This window comes from Pocillopora verrucosa, chromosome 8, assembly GCF_036669915.1.
Source record: "Pocillopora verrucosa isolate sample1 chromosome 8, ASM3666991v2, whole genome shotgun sequence".
Lineage (NCBI taxonomy): Eukaryota > Metazoa > Cnidaria > Anthozoa > Scleractinia > Pocilloporidae > Pocillopora > Pocillopora verrucosa.
Genome location: NC_089319.1, coordinates 13,610,349 through 13,628,988, shown reverse-complemented (window position 1 = coordinate 13,628,988; position 18,640 = coordinate 13,610,349). Strand labels below are relative to the sequence as shown.

The 18,640-nt window shown below is 36.5% G+C and overlaps 1 protein-coding gene and 1 pseudogene across 3 annotated transcripts; both read left to right on the top strand.

Moving 5' to 3' along the window:
* Positions 1 to 44: 44 nt before the first annotated feature.
* LOC136282997 (uncharacterized) lies at positions 45 to 665 on the top strand (annotated as a pseudogene).
* A 1,459-nt stretch (positions 666 to 2,124) lies between these two features.
* On the top strand, positions 2,125 to 15,739 carry LOC131798599 (hexosaminidase D). 3 transcript variants are annotated; one of them, XM_059116283.2, is made up of 17 exons: positions 2,125 to 2,335; positions 3,560 to 3,633; positions 4,764 to 4,902; positions 6,051 to 6,120; positions 6,423 to 6,532; positions 6,938 to 7,025; positions 7,358 to 7,436; positions 7,746 to 7,831; positions 8,008 to 8,173; positions 8,709 to 8,777; positions 9,239 to 9,298; positions 9,555 to 9,687; positions 10,161 to 10,243; positions 10,512 to 10,599; positions 10,812 to 10,910; positions 14,703 to 14,789; positions 15,462 to 15,739. In XM_059116283.2, the coding sequence occupies exons 1-17, from the start codon at positions 2,280 to 2,282 to the stop codon at positions 15,634 to 15,636; spliced, it is 1,662 nt and encodes a 553-aa protein (XP_058972266.2). In that variant the 5' UTR covers positions 2,125 to 2,279; the 3' UTR covers positions 15,637 to 15,739. The 3 variants fall into 3 exon arrangements, with proteins under 3 accessions (XP_058972266.2, XP_066027156.1, XP_066027155.1); XM_066171059.1 differs by lacking the exon at positions 2,125 to 2,335 and adding an exon at positions 3,269 to 3,388; XM_066171058.1 differs by lacking the exon at positions 2,125 to 2,335 and having other exon boundaries at positions 3,477 to 3,633.
* Positions 15,740 to 18,640: the final 2,901 nt, after the last annotated feature.

Here is an 18,640-nt window from a genome sequence, read left to right as displayed (position 1 = left end):
GTAACATGCGAGACGGTTGTACAAGCGCTGGAAAGGGTTTTTTCATGTTTGGATTTCCAAAGACTTTGCATAGGGATAATGGAAAGGAATTTATAGGCATAAAAATGCAACAATTCTGTCATTCATATTCTATTGCACAAGTTCATGGAGCCCCGAGGACTCCCACTACACAGGGACTGGTCGAACGAGGCAATCGTACTTTCAAAGAAAACTTAAGCAAAATTCCTAGAGAGAAAAAAGCTGAGCTCAACAATTGGTGCTCTGAAGCTGCTTACAAAAAAAACATTACCATGCACATGATGCAACCAAAGAAATTCCATTTACTGCTACGTTGGGATTCAACCATGGAAGGAAACAAACCATAACAATGATTTATCTACTAACGGTAATAATGAAACATCAACTATTGTTACACGGTCTTCATCGTCCCAGATAAGGCAGGGGGGAAGATCAGTTAGAAAAGAGAAGAAAAGTTTAAAAAGCTGTAAATAAAAATCAAGAACGTTATAATACAAAAAAGAAACAAGTCAGCTACCCTTTTTAAAGTTAATGACATAGTAGCTATAAAAATTGACAAGGTGGATAAGACCTCGCCTCTTCACCCAAATGTTTTCACTGACAAAGTTCTCCATGTTGCACGCTTTGATCGGCTACTCACATTCTGAATATCCTTTGCAATTTACTTCAGAACAACAAGCGCGAAATTTGTACCCAAAAATATGTAATCTTTACATACTATCCTTATGTGCCTTATCATCTCGGCAGGTTGTGTGTGGGTTCCGCGTCGTTCCGACAGGTTCCTGGTGGTTTGAGCGAAGGTTTTGGTACAAATACACCGGCATTTCCTGTTCGAAACCACCTGCAACCACCTGCCAGCACTCGGAACATGCCGGAACCACCCGGAACTAAATGAACGTACACGGAACCACAAAAAGTATGAAATATATCAAAATTGGTTGATAAAAAAATTTAATAAAAAGAAAATAATAAAATAAAGATAAAAGCATTAAAACCAAATTAATAAAAAATAATCTAACAAGAATAAATAGTTTTCACTTTCAGTTGGTTTCAATGAATAAATTTATTCCTAGCTATCGACAGCTTATTTTTTTTCTTTCTTAGAGCTCTGGTGGTAAGGGGAGGTGGTTTTGAGCCTGAAAAAGTTTGAAAAAAACTTGAAAGAAATTCCTTTGCAAATGACAATGAAAATTCAGCAATGCAGATGGGGGAGGGGGGGGGAGCAGAATTGGTCCCGCAATATGTATTTCAAAGGCTCTATTTTACTTGTCAGAGAAAAAGGTTCACACATCCCGGGATTTCAGTATTTCCACACTTTCGTAGAATCTCTAGACATGACATTTGACGTGGCTGGATCCGAGAATCGAAGACTGGTTACAAGCTACGACTGTCACTGACGTCATCGACAATCAAAATTGAAGTTGTCACATCTCTTGAAAGATCGCCCAACATCAATCGTTAGAATGAAATGCGGACGAAAAATGTAATAAACGCTCCTGATTGGTTCCCGGAACCCTAAAGGTTAGATGTGTCACCGTCCATGTCTAAGTGGTCTGTCTACAATTTTCCATGAGATTTACGATCGATTGAAAATTTTTCCTAGACCTCTTCCGACCTTAACCGGGGTATATGCAATTTATTCGATTTTCTATATGATTAATTCCTATCTACGATGTTTTTCGTCTGTTGCTTTCCTCGGTAAAAGTACATTGAACCTGGAGCATCAGTTGTGGGAAATTAATTCGGATACACATCCGCTCTTGTCAGAAGAATAGATCGAGCAGGAGAACAAAGTCTACGAAAGTTGATTAAGGTGATCTTTTGACAGAGATGTTTTGAGTTAGTATCGTCAGTCAGCTTGTTGATTGCTCATAAATGTTTTCTGAAATTAAGATCTTGACTGAACACCAGTTAAACTCGTTACAAGGTTATCACACTGATCGTTCAATGCCATAAACTTGTAAGGTTGTGAATATTCAAATTTGCAGACATTCAAAAACAAGGTAAAAACATAACGTTGTTTTGAAGTTTCTCTAATTTTATTTGCTGTCGCAAGTCGGGCAATAAGTGTCACAAGATGTCATCATAGGCAGGTTATTTATTCAAGCCTGATCGATCACAGTCGGGAACTACAATGCCTTTAATCGGGGGTTAACTGTTGGAAAATGTTGCTACAGGGGAAACTGGAAGAAAGAAGGGAAGCTCTTTAACCAGATTCGTCCTTAGTCGATGAACTTCGCAGCTTAAGCGCGAAACAAAAGATGTTATTTCATTTTCCTTCGTTTGTTTTTTTCTGGGTAGGAACTTTCATTGTCAGGTAAATTTGATCGATTGATAACTCTTGTGTTCTCACTTCGTAATTATGACTATTTTGTTAACTATTTGTAATTATATTGAGCTTGGATGATGATGTAGGGCCGAATAATGCCGTTGAAAGTTTGAAATTATCATAATCCACGAGATCGGCCAGGGAAACGATCGTCTTGTATTTTATGTACAACATGATTGTCAGTTAACATGCAGGTACCAATAGATCGCTTATGTGATCGCACATATTGGCGTTCAGAAAGAAGATGATTATTCTTCCCTTGTCATTAACGTGTATCTACAATTCTTTCTTAAAAGACTTAAATGCCATGGAGAAAACCATCGGCTGAATATCGCTTACTTAGAAACACAATCACGCCTCAAGTCAGGATCGCAAACAGTTGATTCAACATGAGCTGATATTTAACGAAGTGAAAGACTGCAAATCTTACTGGAATTTACTCAAGATAGTCGCTTAAAACCCGCCTTTATAACCTATACTCGGCATAAAAGAAATCAGATGGGCCACTCAAAATTTCATGTGACAACAAGAAGCAGATCGTTAATGACTGTCTCTTTACTGGCGAAAACCCTGTGAATAATCTTCCTTTTCTCGACAATCAACTGTAGGAGAATGGTTTCACACTCATCGACAATGTAAGCCCCGTAAGCCCATGAATTTATCACACACTGAAATCACTAATATCTTTACAAGGCTACGGGTCGCTAAAGCCTGACAAGACAATGTCGCACCGAAACATCTTCAGCTGACAGGTCGCGAAGCGTTACATATCATTTTAAAATGTCCCCAGGCTTCCACCGGTGTTCTTTAAGTGCTGCTAGTAATTCAATACCAGCCTCCTAGAGGGCTGAAACTTTTCCTCATGGAATCAGCTTTCTCATGGACCATCACGACCCAAATGTCTTATCATATTATCAGCAACGAATCCCACCAAAAAGGGGCAGTCCAATTAACTTTGATGAAGATGGCAGGGGACTAAGAGTGTGCACTTGATATAGCAACCTGATTGTCGGTGTCATTTTTGCTGCATAATTTTGTAAGGTTACTGACTTTATCATTTACCATAATCATTCAGTATAGTCAATTTATGTCATGTCTATCACATTCAGTCAAAAATAATCGAATCAAAGAAATGTGTTATGGAGCTTCTAATCTCTCCTTTTTTTGTGTGTGCGCGTATTATACACACATACTGAATTGTATCATACTTAGATGGAGCCAGTTGAAAGCCCTAGACTTATCCCAGTGCAATGATACTGAAGCCCTGGTGAAGCGTCTTATGTTTGGTAAGTACTGTCTTCCATTTTATGTTTTAGTCTCAAAAAGCAGGTTCAGAAATCAGGTGAACTCGTTATTCGTATTCGATGTGCATGAAAATCATTGTTCCTGTATTAATATTGTTTAGAACTTTTCAGTATAAAATCCTTAACAATATACTCTACACAAACACGAAATTGTGTAAAATTGGCTTTAGAGCTGATGACTTATGCACTCTCTGCGAAGCTGAGCGAGAAACGCTATATCACCTGCTTTATCAATGCACTTATGCGAGACAGTCCTGGAATGATTTCAAATTGTACTGGTTCCGCTTGTCAAATCAGGTAGTTCACCTGACTTTGGAAAATGTTTTATTTGGAATGCTTTTAACACAATGCCCTTCACATACACTACTCAATTACTTTATTATTATCGGAAAACTGTTTTTGTGGGACTGCAGAAGAAAACAAATACACCCTAAAATACAAGGTTATCAGAACAAGATAGCTATCAAATATGAAATTGAAAGAAAAATAAATAAGAAAAACTTCTTTGAAAAGAAATGGATATTCAAATGAAAAGGAATGGTTAATAATTTAAAAAATCTTAAGCCGATTTGCCTTCTATCCTGTTTTTTCTCTTTTTTTTTTACGTTATGTAGCTTGGTTTAATTAGTTTAATTTGTTTAATTTCTTAAGCTGAAAATAGCGTAATAGCATAATAGCGTAATAGCGTAAGATTGTTAGATATATCGAATTGTTATCATTTTTAACCTATTTTATGAATGTAAAATTGTAACTGTGTAAATGAAAGGTTAGAATAAAATTGTTTAAAAAAATATATATATATATATATATATTGTTTAGAACTAGACTTTTTCTAAAGAACTTTTGTCGTATACGTCACTTAATTAGGTTTTTGGTCAATTCTCCGATGAGAGACTTAAGTCACACTATAAGCAGCAGATTTTAAAACCATCATCATGGTGGGCATGAGTTTTGGCAGGCTGATATTTCAAATGTTTGCCGCTCTTCGGAGAAAATTTTGCACAGGTTCTTAACGCAGGTCACTAGTTTCTTGAAAGAGTTTCGAACATTTATTCATTGATACCTCAGCTATATTATTTCTATCCTGATTAGATATACTTTTCGCTATTCAGAATTGTCGAGGACGAGAAGAGAAGCATATGAAGCAAAAGTTGAGCTTCATCAGACAAAAGAAATATTGTACAATATCACAACGAAAATGCACGCTCAGCATCTCGGGGACACGTCTCAGAAGGGTGACGCAAGGAAAAAGTAAGCATGGTGTCTTATCCATTCTTTGCGGGCTTTAAACACTAAACTACCCTTTGATTTCTGATACCATATGTAACTGAATATAGTTACAACTCTTACATGTGGTGAAATCTTTACAAATGAGTAAGTATGACGTTTAAAAACAACTTTACGATATGTGAGGTACAGTGAGGAGGCAGCATCATGAATCAGAATGCAGCCGCAAGACTGCTATTGAACGTTGGAAGGTACTCGCATATTACTCCTATTCTATATGAGTTACACTGGCTTCCAATCCAGGCTCGCATTAAATTTAAAATTCTTCTACTTACTTTTAAAGCGGTTCATAATTTACCTCCGTCATATATTAACAGCCTTATATCTATTAAATCAAAATCTTCTTATTGTCTTCGATCTAATGACGGTCTTTACTTAGAGCCCCCTAAGGGTAAGATGCTGAAGACATTTGGAGATCGGTCTTTTCAGGCAGCAGCACCATACTTATGGAACAGACTTCCTCATGAAATTAGAATGATTAAGTGTTTGGATAAATTTAAAAAAGCTATTAAAACGTTTCTGTTTAATGAAGCTTTTTGTAATCATTAACTCAGATATATTACATTAAAATAATTTATTCTTATGTATTTTTAGCTACCATTACTATTGTAAATTTTTATTTAGATATATAAGGTTTTTAATTTTTATTCAGTGTAAAGCACTATTGATCTGTACATGTAAATAGGGCTATACAACTAATAAATTATTATTATTATTATTATTATTATTATCATTATGGAAGGGCTACTCGCTTGCAGTTTGGGTGGGTGTGTAAAGCGGGAAAGTTGGTTTAGACATAACTATCCTCGCTTATGAAAGAACAGTTTCACCTTTAACTGTACAGTTCTAGAAAAAAGGCTTTATTTAGGATATGGAAAGAGGCTCCATGTTCTTCATAATTAAATTCTACGTAAAATTTCAAATGAATGCGACTACATTTCAATTTATTTCCCTTTTTAGTAAACGTACCCAAATGGCTACCCCAATCTAACGCAGGAACCCCATGATTGCACCCCGCTGGAAAGCACATTTCTGTTCGAGTATATTCGGGATGTTCCTTTAGGGCAAACAAAGTGAATCAAGAACTTTTATGGTATTTCATCATGTTTCAGATTTAATGGACACAAGCTTGTTCATCTGGATCTTGGTGGTGCACCTCCAAATATGACCTACCTACTGCAGGTAATACATCAATACTTGACAACTCATTGATTCTAAATTTAAATCCTTTAAGTCTGCCTTCATGTTAAATTGTCATTTAACAAAAATTGAATCTACGTGTGTTTACCATAATGCAATATGGAAAGTCTGTCGGTATGCTATTCATGCACTCGTCGGTTTGTATCAGAAATCTTACTCGTTTGCTGCGCTCACTCGTTCTATTTCCGATACAACCAACTCGTGTGTAAATACCAGACGGAAACACTTTCCATGAAGTATTCAATATGTTTTTAAGATCTAATTCAAATTGTTTTCTTCATCAGTTGCTACCACATTTCGTTAAATGGGGTGCCACAGGGCTCCTTATCGAATACTCTGATACTTTCCCATACAATGGACAGCTCCAGGTGATTCAAGGACCCAATGCATACAGGTGAAATTGATCATCAATCTGCAAATAGCTCACCAGTACCATATAATTTTATTTCTGGGATTCCTACAAAAATAGCACGTGAGCTGGTAAATGTTTGTGATGATCCAAGCTAAAGCAAATGTTTTGCTTTATTTGAGATATTTGATCAGAGCGATAATTTCATTGCTGGTTTCACAACAAACATATTTTCTTATGCTTATGTAGCCTATAACTTTAACTCCTACTGAATTAAATCAATAATTTGAACGATCGACTTTGGCAGGGTTTTCTCTCGTGATTCAATTGATTTTCACAACGTGATTCGAATGATTTCCACAAAGAACCGATGCCATGAATTAACTCAGTGAACAGTTTTAAATTTAGGGCATTCACTGCTATATTCCTAAATTCATTATTGCATTATAGCAAAGACGATATTACCATACTGGTGAAAGAAGTAATGCAACACAACCTTACAGTCATACCGCTGGTGCAGACATTCGGCCATCTTGAGGTATACTCGCCTGAATGACCCTGAAAGGCCTTAGGATATATTTGGGCAAGACGTTTTCTTTGGCGCGATTTCATTATTGAGACTGACCAGACTAGTTTTTTATAACTGAATAATCCATAAATCGCCATGATAAAGAATATAATATAATGAAGCTGTTCGTCAAACATTTCGACCAGTTCAGAAAATTAATTAAGTAAACTAGCCAGGTCTAACTTAGCTTTTGAAATGTGCCCCGTTTCCCAATAAAGTCTTCGTAGTCTTAAATACAATAATAAGTTCGCGACACAATTTCTCCCTATTTCTCAGTATTGTCATTCTATTTTTTCCAATAGTTTGTTTTAAAGCATGACGAATTCAAACATCTTCGCGAGACTGCGAAATACACCAACTCAGTTTGCCCCAAAAATCCAGGTAGGTTCATTTTTCTTGAGTGCTTATCAATGATTAGATTTCTGGTCTCCATATAAGATTCATTGATACCGGCGACGCAACTTAGACTCTGTTCTGCTAAACCATAGTTCTCATCCTAAGCGAATGATCTTAATGAACAACAAACATTAAAAGAAAACAAAAGGATGACGTAAATAAAGCAAAACATTGAATGCAGAAAAAAAAATGGATAAAATTAAAAAAAAAAACCAGCAATTACTAAACCGGTTGCCAAATATGTGGCCATGTTTCCAAAGCTCTTCTTTAGTGTCTTATAATTCCATCATTCAGAGTCTGCAGATTTAGTCAGAGAAATGATAGACCAAGTGGCCGCACTACATCCTGGAATCAAGTGGTTTCATGTTGGAGCTGATGAAGTAAGCGATAATTTTACTTTTTAAAAGAGGATGACAAATTTTTACAGAGCAAAGTATGGTCAGTTTATCCATTCATATCGACATCATATGACATCAGTGACACTAATGATATTTCACATGATAATTGATTGAGCTCAGAGCAGAATATTGAGAATGTTGTTCTTTCACATATATAGGTTTGGAATTTGAAAACTTGTCGCACTTGTGCAGACGACCAAAGAAACAAGAGCATGATATTCTTGGAGCACATGATACCTGTTCTTCAGCATGTGCGGAGTAAGGGAATTACTCCAATAATGTGGGATGATATGATGAGAGAGTGGAGCATCGAATTTCTCAAAGGTAAATTTAATCCTTTAGTGATTGCTCCGGGCACTCACTGAAATCAGTGAATAATGGGCAGGGGGCATATTAAGGGGGAGGAAGGGGGCGCTTCATTTCTTTCGTCCGATTTGAGGGTTATTTGTGTCATTGTTGTTTGTTTGATTTTTTCTTTTTTAGCGATATTACTTCTGCGCGTTATCAACAACATAGCCGTGAATTAATATACAATGGTGATTAACGGCACATTTGGCAATTCGTTTTCCATTTTTTCAAAACACTTTGAATGATTTGTAACAAGTACATTATAAGTGTGCAAGACAGCACGGGAGGGATTAAACACGAAAGACATTATTTGTTGCAAGTCTCGGCACTCATCAATGAAAACAGAGTTGCGAGAGGGGAGAAAAGAGTAAGGGAGTAAGGGTTACTTTAAGGGTTTATTGTTTCTCGGTTACCAGTTGCCTTCTAACGTGTAAAATCAGTTTGATCAGGGTCATTAAAACTTGACTGCTCAAATACGAACCGCTAATCAACCATTTGTACTTTCCTTAAGCCATCGGAAAATTGGCAGAGCCTATGATTTGGTATTATAGGACTGACCTAAGAAGACATTTTGCGAAGGGTAAGAATTAGATATGTCGCTGTAAATTTCATAGCAACGAACGCTAAAAGGTAAGAGACTTACTTGATATATCCTACCTCTCATGTTTCTATCATGCAGTCACAGACAGTTCTAGCAAGATAATTTTATTGCCATGCCGATAAAAAGTATGACCTAATTCAAATTATAGCAAAATGTTTTTAAAATGGTTTCATTATGGAAACTACTTTTTTAAAAAAATAGCTCTATCAATCCCCTTTTCATTCTCATTCTTTTTACAACTACTAAAATGTTTTCCTGTTCAGATTGGCTCGTCACGTCTCATTTTGAAATTGTGAGGTAATTGAGGTGTTGACCGAAAGAAGCTGGTATGATTTAGTTCTGTTTCATGTAGTGTATGGGAAATATGCGTTCTTATATCGGTATTGTTCGAATTTTTCTCTTAGGTATTAATGTTATTTTCAATATCGAACTATCCACAGAGATGTTTCAAAGGTACCTTGAAGCTTTCCCCAAGATTTGGACTGCTAGTGCATTTAAGGGTATGATGTTATCACCATTCATATGACCAAATAACACTCTTTATTTGACATTTCTATTTACGACAGAATAAAAATTTTCATTGAAAGTTTGCACCTGCTACAATTTTTCCACATACTTACATAACATCGCTAAAAATATCAATGAAAACAAATTTACTCGCCCGTGACTACTCTCCTCAAATGTAATGTTTCAGCTTATTGTGCGCGGTCAGCTCGATACTTTAAAACATATTGACGCTTTACCTTTTTTGTACAGGTGCCACCGGACCGAATTCTGACTTCGTGACCATATCTAAGCACGTTTCAAATAATCTCCAGTGGGTGGAGATCATGTCTAAGATTTCCAAGAAAAGTGACGTGTTAGGTATTGCGCTCACTGGCTGGAGTCGGTGAGTCCCGCGGTAGATTTCAATTACAAACTGACGAAATCGCACAGTTTACATTTTCTCCGCCGATTAACTGTTATGAATAATTGTTATTAATAATCATATAAACTACGGTTTTATACAAGGATTTCCAGCCCTGAGAAAAGCCGTAACCACGCACGTGAAAAAATACGATCTCTTTTCACGTGTGTTTGATATCGCCAATCAGCTGCTGACGCGTCTATCCTCAATACATGATTGTTTGTCGGAATTTTCTCGGATTATGGCTGCTACGTGTGAAAGTTACGTGGTTATCTCGACATCTCACTCCTGAGCAATCGAGTCGAACACTCGCAAAGAAATTCCATAGCCACGCGTGCCAATGTATTATTCTCTATCTATCTGTCATTCTCATTACAGTAAAACCTTTTCATTCAGTGTTTTGATGATCTCTTTATCATTCGTGTGTGAAGTTATGGCACCTTTATATCTTGAAGATATGACCACTACGGCACTTTGTGCGAGTTATTACCAGCAGGGATTCCGTCCCTCGCATTATGTTTGAAGGCCATCGACGAAGGTTAGTTTTCCAGCATCTACTGTTTGAAGACGATACAAGAGATTGACTTTTTAGTAGAAGGTATATATTATAATGAATGTTGCATTTCACGCAAATAAAATGGATCAAATGCAGATCGTGCGAGAGTTCATTATAATTCATGAATTATATTGTGGTGAGGCTAATTCTTTAAAGAAGCCTCTCAAGAAATAAAACGATTCAACGTAAAGTGATTCTCCTTTCAAAAGCCTTTGTCTCAATATATATTTTTGTTTGTTTTTGCTTATAGGTCAAATGAACGAGGCCCTGCGTAAAGCGTTATCTCAGGAACTTGGTTTCAGTGGGAGAATCGATGTGGAAGGAACTGAATACTTTGAGTAAGATGGGTTCAGTAGAATAATTTAAGTGTGAATGTAGTATTAAGGTGCCATATCTATCACCTTCATCTGAGCAAAATGATATTATAAACATGCATGCAATTTGAGTAGTTAATAGAAGGGTATATAATTACTCAATTATATTATCAAGTCATAGACAATGGTCTTGTAACATAAAGGTACGTTAGTTTCACTCCAATTGCACTTTTCAGTGAAACAGAAAGGTACGGAGACTTCCCAGGCCATGAGATCTACGAACTCAGCTGTAAACTGAAGGATGCTAATCATGGACTGGCATTAGTGCATAGCACGTGAGCAAAACTATTTTTCTGATGTTAAAGTTTTTCATTACTTCAGTCGATATGTAATGCTCTCTTCTAGTACTTGATGCATTTATTGCACGTGGAAGGAGTAGATCATCTTAAAGATAGTTAGGATCTAATGGTCAATCTCCTGGATACTTGATTCATAACATAATTGTAATGAGAGTTAATCAATCATAAAAGCGAAGCTTCCCTTTTTGAGTAACTTTTTTTTGTAAAAAAAAAAGAAAACTCTATGTTAGCATGTAGAGTTATATATCGCACCAATCAGATTGCTGCATTAGGGTATGTATCTCGCATTAACCATATCACAGCATTTGGATATCTTGCACCAATCACAGCATTTAGGGTATGTATCTCGCATCAATCATATCACAGCATTTGGATGTCTTGCACTGATCACGGCGTTTGGGTATTGTTTTCTAGTAAATGATGCAATAAATTTTGTGCTCATTTGATAAGTGTTATGGTTGTGGCCTTCGCGAGAGCCTCATCGATTAAGGTCGAGATTATCGGGATATGACGGGTTCACATCATTTGCATCATTTTTAAGTTAAAACTTGCTTTCTCCGCTCCTTTACTCACAACTTACACGCAACGCCCATCACGTACCATGAAAAAAACGTCCAAAGTCCGATCAGAACATACCCATTCATTGCACTACATGAACATTAGGCAATTTTTCACGCGCTTGAATTGTATTCCACCAATCAAATTCTATTTTGCCAACTTAGACTTCGCTCCATCACGTGTTATTTCCTTGTAAACAATCTGCATTTCATCGCGTATTCTGACCGCATTGTCCGACCACACTGAAAAAAAATTCACATGGAACTAAAAGCTACTGATTGTGTTTTTTTTTTAAAGCAATTCTCCCGCGTTTTAACTTTTTCTACGTATAAAACCGGCTTTTAGCTACCTTGGACTTAATCCAATCGCGTGTTAATTCTTTTTAAACAACCTGCATTTTATCATGTACTTCACATGGGGAGGGCAACGTCGAGATAAGCAACAACCAATCACGGAGCCCTCTTTGAAATATTATCCTTTTCTCTTGTTCAGTGTATCTTCACTTATTATATACTCAACAAAATATTGCGTTTCTGATTGGTCAATGATGAATGCATAAATAGGTTATTGCTGGTTTTCACGTGACGTCACTAAATTTCAGACTTCAGAACTATTGATCCTCTTGAGATTTTACTTTCATGATGTATTAGAGCAGCTAAAAACTAATATTCAGACAAATTTTCACTCCAAATGGGTTCTTGGTTTAGTGATAGACTACTCTTGAATTTCTAAGCTTTTGCGTGACGTGGCCTTTACATGACGAGCGAGAGAGCTGTTATGTTGGTTTAAAAGGTGACTTATTTAGGGAAATTCAGCTATCTGAACAGTTCTTGTATTAGAATAAAGTATTATTGTTACGTTTATGAGTTCTTAGAGAGATAAATTCACGCTTTTGTAGCAAAACTCAGTGACAGATGTTTCTGCTGGTTTCCGGCCGCCATGTTGGTGCCCATCTAGGTGGGCACCAGCATGGCGGCTCCATACAAATCTCTATAAATTTGGGAAAAACGTTTCTCCTCATATCTTCCGTAAGAAAAATTGCTGTGACCTGAATCTTGGCGAGAGTCTTTACATATCTAGCTTCTTTCTATTTCCAGATTCTAGACTAAATCGATTGAACGGTTTTTATTTTTTATTTTGATCTATTTTGAATGGCGTGACACTGAAAACCAGCAATAGAGTGCAACAGAGGTTATAGAGTGCAATACGGAGAAGTTGCCATGGAAACACCGGGGAAGCGCCAAATTTGAACACCAAATTATAAAAAAATGGCTGACAGCCGGTTTGCTTTGTCAAACCAAAACATCGTTGAGCAACTTAAAGAAAATGCGAAAAACAAAAACACGTTGAAAGCTTCACAGACCTGGTTAAATGTCTGGCAAACATGGGCGACTCAACGAAAAGTAAACCGAAAAATGGAAGAATACGAGCACGAACAACTCGATAAAATGTTGGAGTAATTTTGTCGAGAATTTAATAAATAAAAAATCATATGAACCTGCTCGTGCATTTCGTGATTTATGGTCACTCGTGATGTTTTGAAAGTTCTCAAATTGCACTCGCCTACGGCTCGTGCAATTTTGAGAACTTTCAAAACATCACTCGTGCCCATAAATCACGAAATGCACTCGCGTTCATACGATTTCCTATACTTATTCACTTATATCGTGTATTGGAGATACAGCAGAGTTTCAGTTTGCTTTTCGTAGTACAATTACGTGGAATTATATTTTTCAGGCAACTAACTGTAGACGAATGATTTTGATTTCTCCTTGTTAAAGGATCGGCAGTGAGCGTAGTCTCTTTCGCAACTGTTATTTGGTCTCATCACGCAACGTACTCTCTCTCCAACGGGAAATAGATAGCATTGTGAGACGAGACCAAACAATTGCTGCGCAGGAGATAACAATAAGTGTGGTACCGATGCATTTCATTTTTGCCTAGAAGTATTTAAACAGTAGAGACAATAGACCACAAAATACCTCTGTAAGTTCTGATAAATTAGGTTTTTTCTTTCTCTTAAGGTGAAATAATGCGATATTTTCGTCCGTTTGCAAATAATGCTCTCTTTCTGTTACAAAAATTAAACATTAGGTACACAAAGTGCCCCATGTTAACCCGCCGAGCCGAAAAAAAAACTCTTGCATGCAACGCATGCCTATGTATTTCTTCCCCGCACGCCTGATCAATGAAATTACTAGAATGGACTAGACTCATATTGTGGATGTGAGACATGTCGAGAACTGAGTGTGTGCTTCTGCACAATCACTTTCTTTTTCTAGAACGGGACGACCAAGCATAATTCTTAGTTAATATTTTTTAGATTTCCTGTTTCCAAATGCAAGTTCTCATGAAATTTAAATAGCTAAGTAACTCATTGTTTAAACAAATGGTCGATGTGTGACAAATCTTTCTCTGAATTCAAGATACAAATTTTTCGTACGTGTACCAAAACGTCTGCGGATCTTATCAAAGTCAAGTCAAGTTCTCCCAAAGATTGCTTACTACCAAATTCTATCTGCAAAAACAATAAAAAATGACTAAGAAATACCCACGTTGCTGTTAAGAGCCCAAAAACGTACACATTTCATGCGCGAACAAGACCAACGCAACGAAACAAGTCAATTTTGGCCATTGTTTACTTGATGACAAGAAAACTTTTCGTTATTTTATTATACACAAAATCTTCCAGTAAACAATACTGTTTAGACACGTGAACACTGATATTTAGAGAACTTATCAATTTTCGAAGTGTTACTACAAGCCAGTAACGTTGTTTTAATTTTTCAGTCGTTATTTGCCTTTTTTTAGAATCGACGATTCGTAGAGTCAAAATACCCGGAAGAGAAAAAAGAAAATATCATTCTAGTTTTCCTTAGGTATGGTGTTTTGCTGCGCGCGCGTTTTGCGTGTACTGCGATCCCCGCTATCAGATAATCTGATGTTGATGCAAAGTTGCGGTCTTTTTTTCCAATTGTACAGTTTTCACAAATCAGGCTATGTTGGCTCGTACTGTTTTTTACCCGACACCGTGTCAAACTCATATCTCAGCCGCTTCTGCAATTCGTTGCGTGATCATGTGCTGTATTGCCTAGCAGAGATAAAGAAACGTGACAATGATCATCATTTAATCTGTATAGTGTGGGGAATAACCCTTCAACCGTTGCAAGTCCTCTCTGAAATGTTGGTTGTTTTTTTTTCTCTTCCTAGGGAAAAAGGTTGGATGTTGGAAAGGCAACTTGAAGAAAATTTTCTCAGTTATTTCCGTTTGCATTTTGCACGCTTAAAAAGCATTCAGTAAGCGTTATCTCCCTATTTTCTAGACAACCACTTGAGGGATTTCAGAAGGGTACCAGGGCATTTTACTAATTTTCGTTTAGTTCACAAAAGAAACAGTTGTTCACTCTTAAATTTCAGACCATGGCTGGTAAGGTTCCAACTAGAGTCCCTAGATTAAACTTACGAAGCTGTTCTAACGAGGCGCATGTGTGATCTGATGAATTTCTTGACGACGGCTGCGCACTGAATTAATCTAAAAGCTGTCTGCGGCTTGCAACAGGGCTGAAAATCTTACTTCTGACAAAAAAGAAATTCATGTCCTGAAAGAGACCGCAGTTAGTCTGTTTTAGTCAACAAGTTGAGACTCTTGAGACACCCTTGGGATGATACGCGTATTTGTCTTCGATCTCCGTCCAGGAAACATCACTGTCTATATAGTAAAAAATTATATTTCAAATGCAATTTTAGTTCTGGGCTAAAACAACGCCTGACCCACTAAGCATGTATAATGGTTCCTCTAGCACTGACTAGCAGTACAGTGTGATATTTTTAAGTAGTGAATCTATTTTTTAGCTGTTTATTTTACGGAAGGCTCTTCTAATTTGTAGTGAATAAGGAACCTCTTCAGAAAGGTAAAACTGACATTAGATGCGAATGCGTTTGACTTTCATTATTTTTTCTCAATTTCAGGGCTGTGAACGCATACCGTCAATTGAGGGACGAAGCATCCAATCTATTGTCACAAATATATAGTAATAACACAGTCAGTGAGTGGCTCAAAGACAAAATAGACGATAAAATAAGGGACGCTGAACTACAAAAATATAAAATAGACGATGTTGAAAGGAGTTTTGACTGGAGATAACACAGATTGTTCTTAGGTGCCTTTTCATTTGAGTATTTCCAGAATAGTGAATAAATATTTTGTTATCATTAGCCTTTTGCTTGGTAAAAAAGGTTAGAATACATTAAACCATGACTGAGGCAAAAATTTTAACAACAGGACCAGTTAAGATATCATGACCTGAGTGCTAATCAGTTACAAAACTGGTATCTGAACTGCACCGTAACTGATAGAAAAAAGGAAAACTGTGCGCCATACTTTTAACTGATAGGGAAACAACAGCCAACAAACAACAAACAACAGCCAAAAAAATCTTTTTTTTTAATTTGATCCTCTGACTTTCGTTATCTAAAGAGAGAACAAGGATCATTGTTCAAGTCGGCTAAATGATATTCAAATTCAATTGTTCTTGAATAATTTTATCATTACAGCACATATCCGTTTCATGGCAGATGATTACATTTTTTTTTTAACTACATTTACAAGTAACAATGGTAGTTTTTACATTTTGTTTTTAACGAAGGCTGTTTACTGTAAAAGTTTTGAAGTAAACTTTGCTACGTAATCTGCTTTAAAGTTATCAATCATGAACAAAAACATGGCACAAAACGAATTAGGTTTTTTAAAGAAAGTCATGTGAAACATTAAGGGCATCCGGTACTCTGCGGGAGTTTTTAGGTCACCTGCTTACCTAACTCCTTCATAAGGCATACCACAACACTGCTGATCACGGTAGTGATAATTTGAATTAACCCTCCCCCGCCTTTTCACTCCCTATACTACCATATATTAACGGAAACATCATAAATCTGCCTAAAAAAACTACAAGCGGGTGGCATTATTAACACTTCAATGCTACAACTTCACACCTTTGCTTTCATCTTACAGACATAAAAAGGTTTTAATTTCCTAAGCTCAGTGTTCAGGGAGGTGGCATCTTCAACAAACTGGGCTGGACTCGAATCACAGGAAATGTGTCAAAATTCCGTCTGGCTGTGTTTTCAGCAAAGCTGCTACAAATTCCCCTCTTCGAAAAGTATTTGCAAAACATCTCTTGCCTGTGCCCCTTCGTTCCTAAAAACCCCCTTTTTTGTCATTCTGGTTTCATTTGTTTACGTGGTTTTCGAAGCAGCGACAACTATTTTGTATTACTTCGGCACAGACTTACAGAATTTTTATTTGTTTTCAACAACCATCAAGCGATAGTTTTGGCTTTCTACACTTATATTCGATTATGCTTGAGGTTGAGTGGTTGTAAATATATTGGTCAAGTTCTTTCTAGCGTGTTTGTTTATCGGCATCAGTGATCACGCAAGGAAAGAACGTAGCCAATATACTTCTATAGGCGATTTCTTCCAAAATTTTATGTGGAGATTTTAAAAAAACCAAAGAATTTTGCCTTTTTCTATAATTTGTTGTTTATCAAGTATTGAGGTGGAAGACAGTTATCAGTACAATTTGAATTTATCATCGCCTTTCTTGTCTTCAACTGATTTTAACTTGACAAACTCGGTAACAGTTTAAAAAATAAGTTTCAGACTCACTGGAGCCATCAAAGGCAAATGTGATCGATGAGACTTAAACGCTTTCCTACAACAAGAAGAATCTAAGGTATCTTGTTTGGCCTCGGAATATGCCGTAGTTTTTTAAGAAAATCGTTGCGTCCCCTTCTAACCACTCAAATATGCTTGAAGCATTAATCTCCATCTGAACCTTTCAAGGTTTATGTAGCTTCTGAAATGGAGAAGTAAAGAAAAATCTTTCGAGACTGCTGCAAATAGCAACATAAAATGAGCGCCACAATCACATTTGAGAGCGATGTGTTAAAATCATATGAAGTGATGACTCCATTCCACAAAGTGGCACAATTTTTGTCTTTGTCATCATTGATCACGACATTTGACGAATTACTTAACCTACTCAAATTATTTGTTCTCCTTCCCACGATAAGCTTTCCAGATTTAGAAAGTAAATTTGATTGGTTGAAAGGCTGGGAAGGTATGCTGCACTTAGGCAAACAGGAATTTTCAAGCAGACGGAAACTTAATCCCTGAAAGAGGTTCCTCGTTCGATCATTCAAGTTGTGCAAGAATTTCAGACAGTAACAACACATGTTGTATGCGTCTGTACTGAATTCCCGAAAGCAAATGAAAATAAAACGCGCCCGATCTGTTTAATATTCGTCTGGTTATTTCTTGACTGCGCTACGCAAAAATTACAATTGAAAAAAACCTGTCCCGGAGGGCTTATTATTAAATTACCAAAATGAAAGAGCGAATATGGAGACAATTAGAGACAGATATTGGCACTCACAACACCTTAGCTACTTTTTCTCATAGTGTCTCAAAGAGCTCATTTCAGCTGTTCCGTTTATTTTCCTAGATATGATATGTTAAATATCATAAAACATATACTTGACCTCCAAAAGCGCTTAACCTTGCAAACAAACAGCAAACTTGTACCTTACATAAAACAAGGCCTTTTAGTTTGCCACATCCACCTTTTAAGATTTCTAACTATATAAAAACGTTAAGGTAAATATTCTGTTATTTGTAATTATTTTAACTTGGTCATAATTAAGAAAATACAAGACTTCGTTACTTGCTCTAGATTTTTCCAAAGAAATGTAACGTGGCAATTTGAGATAGAATCTACAGTTTTCAGAGTCTTCGTTTTTTTGTTTGTTTGTTTGTTCGGTCAACTATTTTGGTTTTTAATGAAGTCGAACAAATTTGATATTTAATGGAAAGAAACTTTGGTTCTGAACAGGAAAATCCTATTTTCGTGTCTCGCGTAAAGTAATTAATCATATGGAGTATAGAATCTTAAATGTAAAGTAACAATTATTTAAATTTATTTCGGATTTGGCATCATTCATCTACCTTTTCGCAATTTCTAATTGTGCTAAAGGTCTCGCCAGCTGTGATGTTTGTCCTCTTGCGTCTGCGTAAAAAAGCTTCATTGAATCAATTTCTCTTTATGGTACACAAGATATCCCTCAAACCCAGAGATTGGAAAAGGTTTT

Coding starts and splice junctions, on each gene's coding strand:
- LOC131798599 (XM_066171058.1), top strand. CDS start 3,480: ATGTGTTATGGAGCTTCTAATCTCTCCTTTTTTTGTGTGTGCGCGTAT. Junction 7,437..7,745: donor AGTTTGCCCCAAAAATCCAG/GTAGGTTCATTT, acceptor TCCATCATTCAG/AGTCTGCAGATTTAGTCAGA. Junction 7,832..8,007: donor TTCATGTTGGAGCTGATGAA/GTAAGCGATAAT, acceptor TCACATATATAG/GTTTGGAATTTGAAAACTTG.